Here is a 16,000-nt window from a genome sequence, read left to right as displayed (position 1 = left end):
AAACTAGTCTCTTGGGATGTGCATTATAATTTTCCCACACTTGAAGGTGACATGAGGCATGGAATACGTCAGTAATGGAGTGGAAAGCTCGGTCGAAGATCGAACGTTTTCTAGCGAGGTTTTGTAGAGCTATGCGTTACCTCGTGATCCGATGGATTCCCACTGAGAGAGTGCTTAATGAATTCCATCTTCATGTTCAAGTACTCCATGTACCGGGACGTTTAGGCAAGCTCTGGAAGTTCCATTTCTTTTCTCGTACCAGTTTCAGTGATGCTTCAAACACATTTTTGAGAAGCGGACCTTTCTTTCACTTTGCTATGTGAGGAATGGCCAGCTTCGTTAAAACCAGTTAGAAACGCTAATTTTGAATCACTGTCATTAGCAGGCAAGTTTGATTGCTGGTACCAGCGATTGACTAAATGTCCGAATAGGGTCATTTCAAACCCTGAGGCTGAGTTCCTGATTCTTGGATTACACTTCACTCTTGGGAGGTATGAGCCCAAAAAGGAGGAGTTTGGAAATTTGAAGAAAGCAAACAGGAGTAGGTTTTGTGCCGCTCCTAATCTATCATTCAACTTCCAATCATTCACAAGAACAACCCAGATCTCAATGCTGCCCGGAAAATCCCGAATCTAATATTTGGAATGCCTTGAATGGCTTGCCCTGGCTTGTGCCATGAGGGAGGCAATGGAAGTCTTCTCCAACGCAGTGTTCAAAAATGCCCTATCAAGTTTCCAACGAGCAATGTGTAATGATAACCTTTACATCCTTTAGTGCGACTCTTGGTCATGTCATTTTGGGGAGAACTTCCTTACCTCTATGGGAAATGGGATTCCCACAGCTCAAAATGAAGGAAAGGATTTAGATTGTAAAAGGATAAAATGTATGAAAACGCATAGAATTTATGAAAATGGACAGAATGTTACTGACTTTTACTTTTTTCCATTTGATAAAGCCAAGACACCCATTGCATGTCTAAAGATCATCTCATATACTGTATGTCCTCGCAGAAGCATCAGGATTAGATGACTTTCAGACTAACCAATGTGCTGAGGGTCTTGCCAATGGGAGTGGTCTTGGTCAAAAAATCTGGTTTTACCAACTACTCGTAAAGCGTCGGAGAGTCTTTCCCACAGCGCTTGGCCGTCAAATCGTTTTCACATCCAGACTCAACGTAGAACGAATGGACGACGCCGGAGCTTTCGTCGGGCCCTATAAAAGTAAACCAAACCAGGTTCTTACATAAATCGTCCTTAAACATTGGATCATAACAAGTTACCTTTCTGCAAGAACAACACACTCATCAGCATCATGCAAAAGGTAAGAAGTTTTGTCTTTCATTGGTTAGAAAAGTGTTGAGAACATCTCCCGTTTGTTCTGGGTGTTTCAGATTTTGATTCTCGTTACTTTGTTGGGCCTGAGTTTGGCGATACAAAGCATTGACCTTAGACAAGATCGTGGAGCTGTATGAGTTCCTTAAGGCCGAACTTGAGGGTGAGGATGAAGAGAGTGTTGCTCCAACTGACGAGACCCTCCGAAATAAGCGCAGTGCTAGCCCCTTTTTCCTTCGACGTCTCTTTCGGTGGAAGCGTCGCAACTTCGGATTTGGTCGCCGAAGTTGGTTCCACTAAAAAGTTCTAATCTAACGTGCAAACACTTCAAAGAATATAGATACTTTCTCTAAGCAAAACAAAACAATCACGATTCTTTCGGGTCTACAACTTTCCCCTGATCTAATCCAATGTTCGCGGTCAACAACGCCAAGCAATTGTTCACGGTGTGTATGTCAAAAGTTTTGGGTTAGCAACAATTGATTACGAAGGGCACAAGGAATTTCTTTTGCTTTATGCTTGGAGTGAAAAGGAGCATAATGGTAGTTGGTCAAACGAAAAACAATGAGAGCAATTTTTCGGGATCAATACAGATGCCCATTGTAATTTGGGGATTAGGCTTGGTAAATTCTCAATAATCGAACAAAAGGAATAGATAAGTCTTTTCTGCCTGTGGTTGGTCTCCCATAGCCACTCGAAGTGCAGTCCGACGTGACCTTCGGCCTCCTGCGTTGGGCAATCATTTTATTACTAATGCTGTCAGACTGTATAATGAACTCCCCGTTAAATCTCGAACTGTCCAAAAAAATAGCTCCTTCAAGTCCGCCATCTATCAGTCGCTGCCCACTTATCCCCTGTGATACGTTATTTCGATTTTCATACACTAGTCACTAATTCAAGCCTGATATGTGTACCATGTACCAAAGATGACCTCACCTTAAAACAGTACTTGTATTTAAAAATACATTCAAATCAAATCAAAATCAAAGCAGCTTGAAGAAAATGGTCCCGGATGGTACTGGAAGTAGCGGGCTCATCAAAGGATACCTGTAACAGGAGTTTGTTGGACATGTCGATTGGCGAAGGTAAGCAGTTTCATGTTAGCATTTGTTGAGCCATGGAGGTCTCAAATTAACTGGAGGTCTTTCCAATTGTCGTCAGATACCTCGGCAGGCTTTAATCTCATTGAGAAACGGGACTAAAGCGGTGATGATTTAGGCCTTACCTTGGAACAATTTTCACCCTCCATCCTTTCAACGAGGCTACTGCTGCTCATTTCCAATCACTACGCTCCAGTTTTCACTTACTGCACTGTTTATAATTCAAGATTATTGACATATGAATTCAAGGATCGTGCAATACTTTGCTCTTTTTCGCACCTTTCACTCACTGTCAAGGAGTGCNAGGAATAGATAAGTCTTTTCTGCCGGTGGTTGGTCTCCCATAGCCACTCGAAGTACAGTCCGACGTGACCTTCGGCCTCCTGCGTTGGGCAATCATTTTATTACTAATGCTGTCAGACTGTATAATGAACTCCCCGTGAAATCTCGAACTGTCCAAAAAAAATAGCTCTTTCAAGTCCGCCATCTATCAGTCGCTGCCCATTTATTCCCTGTGATATGTTATTTCGATTTTCATGCACTAGTCACTAAATCAAGCCTGATATGTGTACCATGTACCAAAGATGACCTCACCTTAAAACAGTACTTGTATTTAAAAATACATTCAAATCAAATCAAAATCAAAGCAGCTTGAAGAAAATGGTCCCGGATGGAGCTGGAAGTAGCGGGCTCATCAAAGGATACCTCTAACAGGAGTTTGTTGGACATGTCGATTGGCGAAGGTAAGCAGTTTCATGTTAGCATTTGTTGAGCCATGGAGGTCTCAAATTAACTGGAGGTCTTTCCAACTGTCATCAGATACCTCGGCAGGCTTTGAGAAATGGGACTAAAGCGGTGATTTAGGCCTTACCTTGGAACAGTTTTCTCCCTCCATCCTTTCAATGAGGCTACTGCTGCTCATTTCCAGTCATTACGCTCCAGTTTTCACTTATTGCACTGTTTATAATTCAAGATTAATGACATTGGAATTCAAGGATCGTGCAATACTTACGAGTATTTGGCTCTTTTTCGCACCTTTCACTCACTGTCAAGGAGTGCTTGGATGTTTCTGGCAAACACTGACATTAAATATATTTCGGAGCTTTACAAGAATTCCTCTCATTTGTAAGTTTTATTCACGCAAGTCAAATTTCTTTGTTCGTCCATTTTGTATCGCCCGTTCAGGTTAACCTCAACGTCGACAAGTGAGAATTTGAACCATAGAAAAAAGGGGTGACGAGAAATTTTCTATATACGCGTACAACATCCTTGTCCTACAACGTAAAACTTGTCCTGTTCATCCTTATAATTTTGAATATCTATGGCGACTGAATCTGCTTTTCTTGGATAGCGTGACTAAAAATTTTTCAATTCTGGGCGGGCGGTTCAGTTCAATAATTTCTAAATTTTCTGTTATCCTATTGGGCTATATTTGGCGGCGTCAAATATGTCCAGAGTACCGTTGTCCATGGTTTGAGCCCTTAAGAAGTTCCTTAAAATCCTGCTATACGAAGTAGCAGTATGGTTTCAAGAAAAATGACAAGAATCGAATTGTTGCATTTTCAACCCTATCTTACAATAAGCGGATTAATCGGAAATTTCTGTGTTTTCAATACTTTTATTGGGTAAAAATGGTCAGTTCGTTCGAAACCAAGCTTGCCCCCGTTTCATTGTTAATTTCTTAAAAAAAATAAAGAACGCCATATTGTAGTATGCTCATAACGTCTTAAATGCAGCCTTCCTAACACATGGTTTTGGGTCTGTTTCGAGGAAAATATTTTGAGACTTATGTTACCCTGTCTATTCGTCAAGCAAAACAGCGAGTGTGCAATCCTCTTTCACTCCTTGGGAATGGGTGTATCAATTCTTAGAGAATGACAAGACCAAGAGAATAAAGCGTCTAATGCAGCTTGCCAAAGTCAATTTCAAGGACTTTTCAAAATTAATTGGTAAGCATGTTTTCAATTGATATCATCTTAAGTGACTTCTACNTCTTTGACCTACAGCGTAAAACTTATCATGTTCATCCCTATAATTTTGAATGTCTATGGCGCGTGTATCTGCGTGGCTTGGATAGCGTGACTAATTTTTTTCAATTCTGGGCGGGAGGTTCGGTTCAATAATTTCTAAATGTTCTGTTATTCTATTGAGGTATATTTGGCGGCGTCAAATATGTCCAGAGTACCGTTGTCCATGGTTTGAGCCCTTAAGAAGTTCCTTAAAATCCTGCTATACGAAGTAGCAGTATGGTTTCAAGAAAAATGACAAGAATCGAATTGGTGCATTTTCAACCCTATCTTAGAATAAGCGGATTAATCGGAAATTTCCGTATTATAAACATCGATAGATTAACTCCCAAATAATTTGAGATGTAGCAAAAAGTATGTTTTCAATACTTTTATTGCGTAAAAAATGTCAGTTCGTTCGCAACCAAGCTTGCCCCTATTTCATTGTTAATTTCTCAAAAAAATATAATATAAACATAAATGTAGTATGGTCATAACTTGTATACCAAATTTAGTTGATCTCATTCGTATCCTGGCTTGGAAATATGAATATTTGCATTTCTGCCTTTTTTAGGCAAATATATCAAGATTTATAAGATAAAGAGTTTTCGCATGTTTGATGTCACAGCATTCAGTGTCAGCCCCTGATTTTGAAAGGTCAAATTTTGGGATTAGTCGATACCTCATGACTACCCTAAGAAAACAGGGTGAAGGGGTAAAATCATTGCACGTTTTGTCATCCATCAAATATGCTTCCCAAACCGGATTGACAAGGACCTCTTTGCAATAAGGGCTTTCAGGATGCTTACTTAGCACCGAGTGCTGGTTTACAAAGTAACGGTATCCGACACAAGCGCTTTCTGGTTGATGTGCCTAAACTAAAAGCCCAAATTTTTGCCCTGAAAATAACCGGAAGCTAGGTTGTTGCCAACCTTCCCGAACGACTCGATTATTACTTTTTGAAGGTCTTAAAGGAAATCAACTAACGAAAAAAAGTTGTTGCATCCGATTCATTTTCTTGCTAAGTTCCAGAAATATGAAGTAAATACACAAAAATGCCGTCTTGATGGTGAACTCAAGAAGAATGGTACAATGGAAACGACGATTTGGGACCGAAAATATCATACGCGTACTTTTGTCGTAAAGTGGCTCCAGTGCTATCCACCAAAAAGTACCGTTCTCCATTTCTGAAGCATTCAGATGTTCTCTATCGGGAGCTTCTTTTTACCAATTCATTAACGGTCAGAGTGACAAGCATCTTTCAACTCCATGAGTCGTCATATTGCCTTATTTCTTTCAATCACTTCAGATTGGGTAGGTGTTTTTTCGTCTTGCCCCGAAAATAAGCAAAAACAATGTCTTGTGCTAGCCCACTGACCGACTCTTACATAATCAAAAGTGTTCTTCGTAAGAAGGGTATGTTAGTACAACGGAAAATAGTAATCTGGATTCAACCTGAGACCCTAGACAACGAACGTTCATCGTGGTCGTCTACTACAAGCTTTCGAGCGAGAACCCTCTCGCCAACACGCACGAGTCGTATATGCTCCGTTTCACGTGCAAAGCCTGGGGCTAAAAACGGTCAAACTAGAGGAACACATTTCCCGTCCTTGAGAGAGTGGGATGATGGTTATGTGCATTTTGGCGAGGTCATTGAAAGATGTGTTGCATTCAAAAAGAATGGGATGAGCCAATAAATGGCCATAATCATTCTTTGAAGAGACGTTGATTGCGAAGAAATGAGAGTGATGATTAATAACAAGCATTCAAAATTCCATTATGAAGATGTCTCAAATTCTTCAATCGAAACACAGCACAGATGTCGAGAGATTCGTAAAAATCCCATTTAATAGTTGCACTTCTTGTTGTAATGAATTGATTAGTCTTAACATTGGTTTGTTTGCATAACGGAATAGGTTTTCAAGCAAGAGATCTCTATAAGCTTGGAAAACAATAAGTGAAATGTTAAGCTCATTAAAAGTGAAAAGATCGAAAGTATAGTCTCACTACATAGCTATACTTGAGTATACTTAAATATACTCGAGTTATCCAGGCCGAAATTGAAAACTCAAGCATAGTCGAAATGTAAACAAGTTTAGTGTACTCGAAAGACTTCTGCTCGTCTTTTGACTGTCAAAACGGAAATCCTGACCTTTCAAGAACGAGTTTCTAGATTTTTGGTGTGCAAATCATTAGGATGGGATGTTTACTACCTTCTTGAGTTTTTCGTGGAGGCAAGATCAAAGGATTTCAAGGCGAGTTCCGGCCAACAGTGCCAAGGGTGGATCTGCTAGTGGAATCCGGAGAAATCCAAAATAGAGCATCAAGAGTTGGTGTTCCCACTGCGCCCAAAATCTCGCCACTTTTAGAGCATACAGGGTGCGGAACTAAAATTTAGACTAAGGTGGGTGCCAAAGCCTGACAATTTCTACCAGCCATCAAGATGATATCATCTCAATGATGGAAGAAAAGCTAGCGTATTTCGTAGAATGGATTTCTCCAAAGAGTTAACCATGTCTAAGCTTAAAGCAAAACGAAGGAGGTTGTTATGTCTCCACCATGGGGGAGTCACTCCTTGGGCAGCCGCCAAGGTTTTCGGTGTCAGCGGGTTCAAGCGTTAAGAGCCTCAAGAAAAAAAAGGACTGATGACATCTGGGACGACCTCAAGAGCCGCACGAAGAATGGCTTTGCCTCCTCCATGACAAAATATGTCAGTTTGAATTCCAGTATTGAGCTGATATCAACATGGCTGGTTGAAATTGTTCAGCTTTGGCATCAAAATCAAAGAAATATTAGTCTTACTTTTGGTTCTGCACCCTGTAGAAAGCTTTGTTCTTTTATGTTTCTCCAAACAAAGCTATTCATTCATTGAAAATCTTGATCAAGTCTTGTAGCTAATACTGATGTTAACAATGGATATTACTGACGAATAAAGTAATAAATCACGAATAAGTGTAAATTTGTAGAAAAGTTGAAATTTGCCAAGATTATTGAGTTTTCCGACAAACTGTTTGTTTGCACGGACAACTGGAGAAATCCTAGTAGCCCGTACCTTATGTCATGTTTTGTATAGATAGGATCATATTCAAATGTGATCAGGACATTCCAATCATCTCAAAGTCAGCACTTTTTCTGTTCACAATTCGAGCCCAACAAGCATATATTCTGGTTGTTTTCACGCAAATATCCAAAAATTCAAACACCTCATTTAAAATGCTACACAAATGTCAGCCGGAAGAGTTGCAATGCCTTGAAAATTTTCAAAATATGGATTAACAATACAAAAACTGTGGGCTATTACACTCAATCTGCCTCCCTGACCCAACATGCCTTTTCCTCAAAAGATCTAGTTATAGCGACCGTTTGATGTGTTTATGATCAATGACAAGAGATACTTGATATCGTTGGTCAAAGACAAAATTGACTTTACCAACAATGTCTTTTTAAAGCTTGACAGCATGTATGACAAGATGCCTTTGGACAAGGTTGAGGACAATCGAACGTTTTCTATTGTGCAAGGTCTTCAGAATATTTTGGGCAAGAACAGCAAGTAAGAACTGCGGGATATGACGCTAAACAACACAAAAATCAAAATAGGCTTCGTTTTGAATGCGTCTTCGGATACTACAAACTTTTTACACGTTTCCACTTCTTGACCCTATTCCCAAACAGCAGCGATAATCATCTTCTTACCCAAGACACGGAATTGTCGTGCCTAGTTATATAAAACTTAGTGGCCTTAATTAAACATCGTTCAAAACGAACCACAAGTGAGATTTTTAATCTTGCATCCATTTTATTCAAAATAGCACAATTTGAAGAGTAGGTACTGAGGAAAATATTTGAATTGAAAGATGGCCTCCGAATCAAGAGCAAGAGACTTAATACTTGAATCCTTGGTCTAAGAAAGAGGTAATGTATGTAATGCCATTTCACATTTTGATAACAAATTATTATGGTTGCACGACCGTTACTTGAGACACGGACGAAGTTCAGCATCCAAAGGGCTAATATCGGTGTTTTCAGCAGAGAAACGATGCGATTATATTATTTTACCAGAATTTTGCCCCAAAATATCTGAACATCACTGCAAGTGAGGCATAGGTAAATAAATTCAAGAATACAATCAAGCTACAATCCGGACCTAGACAAGTTGATATCAGTGCTTGTACCTTAAGGTGATATCTGGTCTGAAATTATGCTTGCTTCCTATATGAGTAGGATTGATGTTCATGGCAGTGTGACAGGTGTCCTTCCACGGCGCCAACATAGCCGGGTCTAGGTGATGTCCGCTTGAAAACCGTTTTCTTTTGAATTGCCGCAAAAACCGTGAATCGCATTGGGCGTTTTCAGTAACTCTTGTCTTGAAAATTTCAATTTATAATTTCTTCAAGAAAAAAAAGAACAGAACAGATGCATAAAAAAGCTACCAAATTGGTTATGGTGTAAGAATGTATTTTCTTATGATTTTTCAAAGCAGGGTGACTTTTTTTATTTTCATGTACTCAGTGGAAGTATCCTCGTCGATGTCCGCGGCCAAATCCGAAATTGCGTCGACCAAATCCGAACAAACGACGGAAGAAGAAAGGGCTGGCCTCGGCAGATCGCTTATTGCGGAGGATCATTGCGTCGTCCTCACCCTCAAGTTCGGTCTTGAGGAACTTGTACAACTCAACGATCGTCTTTTGGGTCAAAGCGTTGTATTGGGGAGCCTCCACTATCTGAGAGTTCTTATTATCTCGGATTGAGGCCAGGCTCAAGCCGAAAAGGGCAACGAAAATCAAAATCTGTAAAGGTCATTAGAAGTGCTTGTTGTGTGTGTTTTTTTCAATGATTCAAAAAACGGTTGGTTACCTTTTGCATGATGTTTTTGAGTGTGTATATTTTTTTTGTCAAACTCTTGATTGTACTTATCCAGTGTTCGAGTTCGATATGTGTTTCAGAGTGATCAACGCTCATTTTTATAGTTCCAAAAGGTTCCTTGCTCTCCTTTTCTTTCCTCACCCTCGTTGGACAAGAAACCACCCGAGGAGACGGAGGGGAAAGATCAACTTTGTAATAGACGAATAAACGGGGGTAGTCGCGTTGTTCAACCGTTTTGTACGATGGTGTAATGTAAGTGATTTGGTCCGTGTTACGTCATTTTCACCACTAAGTTTTCATAGTCTTGACATGGATGCTCGTAAAAGGTAGGGGCCCTAGAGCATCTATAGAAACAGGTAAGTTTCGGATAAAATTTGAAACTGAAGCTTCCGATGGACATTTGTTATTTTAATGGTTTGCCATGGATGAAGACAAATTTGGACTCACAAAGACGAGATACATTTGGGAGCTATGCAAATAGTTACCTTGTCTCAAAAGGAATCAATGCGGAACTTTAGCAGCAGCAACCTTCCACAAGTAAGTGGTAATTTTGGGCTACAAATAAATTAATGTTAGACCGTTAGTTTTAAGGCAAACTAAAGAAAATCCGTCGGATTCTGTCCATGAGATGAGATAGATAGATGTAAGGAGGATGGCAAAATTTAGTTTTCAGCACAACCTATTTTCTAACATTTTGAAATCTTCACCAAGCTTTTCAAGGAGTAAAAGATAAGCCTCTTGCAATTCTACTTACACATATTTTGAGCTTTTACGTATTTTTGTGCATGACATCATTTCTAGCGTTAACATCTATTGTGAGAATTAATCTGATAAACATCGATCGCGACTTAAGTTTTGGAATGAATCGACACTCCGAGACTCTCTTTTAAATTCTAGATTTTAAATTCTAAATTTAAATTACACCGTGAAAATGGTGTTTGGTCTCTCTGAAAAGATTTATGCCTTAATGCAGAAAGAATAAATTTAATATTTTATTTTCAAAACCAAAACGTGATTCCACTTTCTATCTATCACTTTATTTAGATTGATCGAATAACACAAAAAATCACACAATTGTGGCAATTTGACCCAGCAATTGCCGTAAGTGTTACGTCACTCCCAAAATATCACGTAATTACCAATAAGACGCCTCCGGCCGAGGGTTTTAAGGCTGAAAAGCGAAGGTGCTGGGTGCCTTGAACGCCTCAGAATTTTATCAAAGGAGTTCTCACTCCGCTGATTAGATTTCAAGTAGCAACTGCGATCGTCTACAAGCCAGACCACGAAAAGGCAGTCAGAAAAATGTAGTGCAGCACCCTGATTTTGGGTAGTTTGCGGATGGAGAATTTAAACAGACGTTACCACCAAATTCCCTAAGGCAGGAACTGAAGATGTCATATATTTCAACTGCCGCTCTGTTTAAGCAATAGTGTTCTAATAGTGAGCTAAGATATTGGTACAATGACAGAACTGCACCACAATGGACAATTGACAATTGAGGAAGACGGAACACTCCTTCGCAATAAGTAAAGTACCAAGACCATTGGTTTCTCCTTTCATGGTTTGAATGTACGAATTTGCAAGTTGCAAGTTTGTTCTTGGCTGTGGAGTCTTACATTGAGAACATTTTGTTAGAAACCAAATATCAGCAAAACAAAAAAAAATGCTTTTAATTTCTTTAAAGATATATTCGTTCATCTAGAAAGCAACTGTTTGTTATTTGATCTTGGGGGTTCCTTTTCAGATTTTTTTAGGTGCATAGGAAAATGGTATTTGTTTAAACCAGACTTGGTTTACTGATTACTGATTCACTTGACAACTTATATCCGCTTGCAAGATTCTTTCAATTAAAGCTTAACTTCTGAGATTCTCGAAAAAAATAATAAGTTGCTTTTCGTAATGGATGGTGGTTTGCAGGTAATAAGTGATGATTAATGAGTGATTGACGATTATGTTCTTTGTAATTGAGATCGAGAAGTCGACATACAAAATACTGAATACTTGACAAGGCAAAGAAACGTAACGGGGATTGGGGTCACAAAATACGTTTGATGCTTGCATGTCGTTACTTCGGGCCAAAAAGAAACCTTTCCATTTCTATGATCCACTCTATTGATACCCAAACAGATCAAAATCTTTTTTTTTCTACCGTTTATGTAAATAATGCCAATGGTTTTTGTCTCGTTAAGTGCCCAAAGTATTTGTTCCGACTGACAAGCCCTGCCTCATATCCTAAACATAAACTTAATATTTTATCAAAATAAAGAGAATATTATTTTTTTGACCCAGTTTCAAGCTCAGGAAGATTAAATGAGATTACTTTTGTAAATCCTGGGGTTTGTTCATTGATAAAACCACACTCAATTGACGAATGTAGCAATAAAAGACGTTTTAGAATTCTCAATCACGGGCTAACCAAGTTTCACCGTTCCAACCATTCATTCTTGTTCGACCTTTGTCGTCACCATATAATCAATCTCTCTAAGACCACATTCTGAGCTCAAAAATTGATTGCAGAAACTACCAGGCATCTTCATGAGACAAATTTGTTTGAGACAGAGGCTGAAACGGGTTTGAAGTCTTCTCAATATTGTTTGCCATATCTGCGCTCACAAGACTAAAACGTGTTGTGACGTAGATTTGTTAGCGGGCTAATTATGAACAAAATTAACTAATTGTATTGAGCATTAGAAGACAAGCTCTTTGTGCCAGAGAATCAGGCTCTTTGGAAGACAGAACTTGAAGGTCGATGATCCCTTGATCGAATTTGGATGCCCCTAGTTCTCTTCAACTTACAACCCTACCATTTCAGGACCTCCTCTTGATGTCCTTCTTTACCCATGTAATAAAAAAGGTGTAATGAAACACTTAAAAGTCGAAATACAATGCAATGCAACCTTGGATATTTTCAGCTAAGCATGAATAAGCAATTGCCTCCTGGATCCTCGTAGCTTCCAATCAATAGATTGCCTACCGATTTATAGTATTTTCCTGGCCGTTGCTTCGCATACTATTGAATGGACAACTCCTCACACAAGATCGAGCACTATCACCCTTAGATTATGAATAGGCACCCTGAGCGACTAATTAGTTAGCAACTAAATTTGCGTTGGGTTCAATTCACCCATCATGTTTTCGATGTCCATCGTTATCGGTGTGTCAAACCAAGAGAACAACAGAAAAGTGAGGTAATGTCGCTCCTTCAAATCATTGGGACCTATGAATTAGGGCTGGAGGTTTTCAAGCATCTTCATCTCAACGATATCGACTCCTGTCGTCTTGTGTGTCGTGGTATGCAATACTTTGTCGACAACGTGGTCTGGCAATGTCGTTCCTTCGTTCCCAGGTTAAATCTTGAGTACAGACGTGAAAGATGGATGTCTGGAAAACCATTGGCCAGTATTCCAATCGATTCCACTTGTGAGGTGGACACCAGCCATTCCTTGCGAGAAGTCTTCGTCATTCATGAGAGTCTTGTGATAGTGATCAAAGCTTCCGAAGAGCAAAAACGATTCGTCCTGACCTTTGATAATGAGGGAAACAAGCTTAGATCCTTCTCCTTTGAGGGTCGTGTCAGATTTTCTCAACGAACCAACACTTCTTTACTAATGATCACAGATGGTGGGAGCCCAGATATTTTGTGGAATTGTGTGGATCTGGCTTTATTCCATATCTACACCAAGAAGGATACATTAATCGAGTTGGGCAGTGCCAATGGAATGTTTTTCTGGGTTTTTAAGAACCTGTGGAAGGCCGCATACTCGATTGACATGCGTCATCCCACCTGCATTTACTATGTCATCAAGAATTTCAATATTGAGCCCTTTCAGACCCCTAATCACAAACCCTCGTTCCATTTTTCCTCCAAATGGATCATACTTCAATACCATTTTCAAGACCAATGCATTCTCGAGATGTTTGATATCAAGACTGGAAAACGCTCTCACATGATTCCAAGTCTGGATGGTTCCAGACGTGGATATAGGAACGTCACCAACTACATAGAACCCGAATTACTGACTGCTGATTTTGCGGTCTTGTGCCAAAAACAGCGAACCCTCATCGATTTAAACACATTCGAACCAATCAGCGAGTTTGCGCATATTCAAATGGTCAATTTCAGGACAACTTGGAGCAATCGGACCCGCACCTTCCATTCGGTTATGAGTAACCGATTCGCCGTTAGGATCATGGAAAAGGAATCCCATCGACCCAACTTGTGGGTCATCTGGATCGGCGACTTTGTCGCCAAAACCGAACGCAAGTTTTGCGCAAGTTCGGCGGATCAAATCGAAATCTCCCAGGCTCAAATTGTCGATGATATCATTCTAATTTTGAGTCACTACGCTAGTACCTCTATCCACAAGGGCCGATTAGTGGCCTATGATTTGTGTGAGACGAATGAAGAACGCTTTTGGAAGCGACGTGTCATGCTGGGAATCGGTCGAATTGGCTCCATTTATCAAGAATTGGTGGGAAATCTCGGTGTTCTGGTGGAGGCCACAGAACCGAGTAAACAATTGAATCTATTGCGCGTACCTTTCAAACGCAACCATAAATTGGTTGAGATAGACCCAAAACAAACACACTATGATAATTGTAACATATCTCTGATATCTTAATTGTCGAATTTTCATTTTTCATGGATCTCTAACCTTTTTTTCATCACTTGAAAGAGAATAAAAACGTTGCTCATCGTAAATTTTTGACTTGCGGTGTTAGTCAATTTGCTGGCTTATTTCTGGAAGCAGTAGCATAAACATTAATAATTTATGAGCTTTGAACTTCTTTGACGTACTCAAAATTCCCTCTAATAGTTTGATCCCGTATAGAAAGATTGCTTTAGTTCAACCGAAATTAGTCTTCATTCCTGTGTGATGATCTACGTGTGTGGACAGGATCTGTGTCGTTGGGGGAAAAAGGATAACCTGAAGTGCTCCTGTGATTTTGCATTCCTAGACAAAAAATAAAGATATCCATTCTGTAATTTACGTTTTGATGTCAAGATCCAACATGGCGCAGTCGGCAGTAGCCGCATGCTATTTGTGGTCAAAAACTGTCATTACGTTACTCCCATAGTGCTACCCTGCAATAATTCACGGGCAAGGGGCGTGGCTGAACCACTTAAGGCCGATATTGCAATGACTGCCACTAATCCAATCAATGCTACTCATGGGACCATTCGGGCCATGGTTGGTCACTTCACCCGCGTCGAGAACCAGATCAAGGACATCGCAGCTCTGGCCTCCTCATCGAGCGTTCCGTCGACAACCTCTTATGATGAACTTTCCTCGCTCCTATCAGAACTCAAGTTGAGGCAAAGCAACGTATCAACGTCCTAGGATACATTGATGACACTTGATCCGAACGCCGTTGAAAGGTCCAATGACAGGTTGAACGAAAAAGCTAAAAAGTACTCTTCATCGGTCCAGTTGGTTACCAACGCATTAGCCCATTTGGCTGGTCTGACATCAGTCTCGCCTGTACGTTTTCGTTCAAGGTCAATATTGGTTTACAACCGTTTAATTTTTCTCGTGATGCTAACCCAGAAGAGGTTCGGACATGGATACGCGTATTTCGAGCATTCTAGTCTACGTCGAATATGCAAGTCTTGACCGTGGTCGACCAGCAGGCGTATTTTCTTGCATCCCTGGAACCAAGCTTGGCTTTAATTCTTAGTGATTCAATTGATGATGCCACACCAATCTTATCGGACGGAGGATGCGTGGAACTACTGGAACAAAGATCCCGTGAGGTTCATCCAGTCTTTCCTAGGCTTTGTGCATTATTTTCATTTCGCAAGATTATATCTACCCGATTCGCTGACACATATCATCAATTACGCAGACAAAGTGATGAGTGCGACCTCTCATCTTGCAGTATTCAACGCGATCTTTGGGCATATATCATGATACGATCTTGTGACGATGATCATGGGTTATATACTAGACCATTGGAGTTGGATAATCCTGACATGACAGAACTGTTGAGACAAGCCAAGCTCTATGAAAATGCCCGTCAGCCAATCCCTTCAGAAAGTCGCCGCTATGCGTGAAACAACTTAGCCACAGGAAGCTCAGAGACCGAAGTTGAGGATGTATGTTTGCCATGGCTGTGGTAGCGAAAAACAAAAGAAAGAGCAATGCCTTTTTAAATTCACAAAATGCTATGAATGCATTAGGACAGGCCACATTGCTAATGTGTGTGGTGAGTACAGTCGGGGAATTAAGCCATACAGAAATCACCCAATGTCGTCGGGGAGAAGTCCTTACAAGAGTCCTAAAAGAAACCGATAACGCCGTACTGGAACACCTGTTGAACGCAATCGGTCAATGTCATCGGCACGAACATCGGCCATGAAAAATTCACTGTCTAGCATGATACACCACGAATTCTTCTCACTTGCTTCTTCCGGAACAAGAATTTATTGGCAAAACCGGATACCGGAGCAATTAGGACTATTCTTCCCTTGACGGCTGTTCCCGACGAAGCACTCATTAGGCCCTCCCGTACCCGCCTTTCTGCTGCCAATGGAGCACAAATGGCGTCCACTGGAGCAATAACATTCACTGCAACCGTAAATTCAGGATCAGAAGCAATAATAGACGCCTTGGTATCAGAAGATTTGACAAGTCCTGCTTTGATATCTTGGCACGATATCATGGCACTTGGGATCTTGTCTTTGGGCTTTCCCACTCCT

The 16,000-nt window shown here is 40.3% G+C and overlaps 1 protein-coding gene and 1 long non-coding RNA gene across 2 annotated transcripts; both read right to left on the bottom strand.

The window, feature by feature from the left end:
• Positions 1-866: 866 nt before the first annotated feature.
• LOC131890486 (uncharacterized) lies at positions 867-1,734 on the bottom strand. The gene is made up of 2 exons (XR_009374318.1): positions 1,280-1,734; positions 867-1,212 (listed from the first exon to the last, which is right to left on the bottom strand). It is a non-coding gene; the product is annotated as an uncharacterized LOC131890486 (long non-coding RNA).
• Positions 1,735-8,854: 7,120 nt separating this feature from the next.
• On the bottom strand, positions 8,855-9,544 carry LOC131890687 (uncharacterized). Its single transcript, XM_059240094.1, has 2 exons — positions 9,292-9,544; positions 8,855-9,224 (listed from the first exon to the last, which is right to left on the bottom strand). The coding sequence occupies exons 1-2, from the start codon at positions 9,394-9,396 to the stop codon at positions 8,943-8,945; spliced, it is 387 nt and encodes a 128-aa protein (XP_059096077.1). The 5' UTR covers positions 9,397-9,544; the 3' UTR covers positions 8,855-8,942.
• Positions 9,545-16,000: the final 6,456 nt, after the last annotated feature.

The sequence above is a fragment of the Tigriopus californicus genome, chromosome 11 (genome assembly GCF_007210705.1).
Source record: "Tigriopus californicus strain San Diego chromosome 11, Tcal_SD_v2.1, whole genome shotgun sequence".
Taxonomy (NCBI): Eukaryota; Metazoa; Arthropoda; class Copepoda; order Harpacticoida; family Harpacticidae; genus Tigriopus; species Tigriopus californicus.
This window is presented reverse-complemented; position numbering and strand designations above follow the sequence as displayed.

Coding starts and splice junctions, on each gene's coding strand:
- LOC131890687 (XM_059240094.1), bottom strand. CDS start 9,396: ATGAGCGTTGATCACTCTGAAACACATATCGAACTCGAACACTGGATA. Junction 9,225..9,291: donor TCAAAAACATCATGCAAAAG/GTAACCAACCGT, acceptor TGACCTTTACAG/ATTTTGATTTTCGTTGCCCT.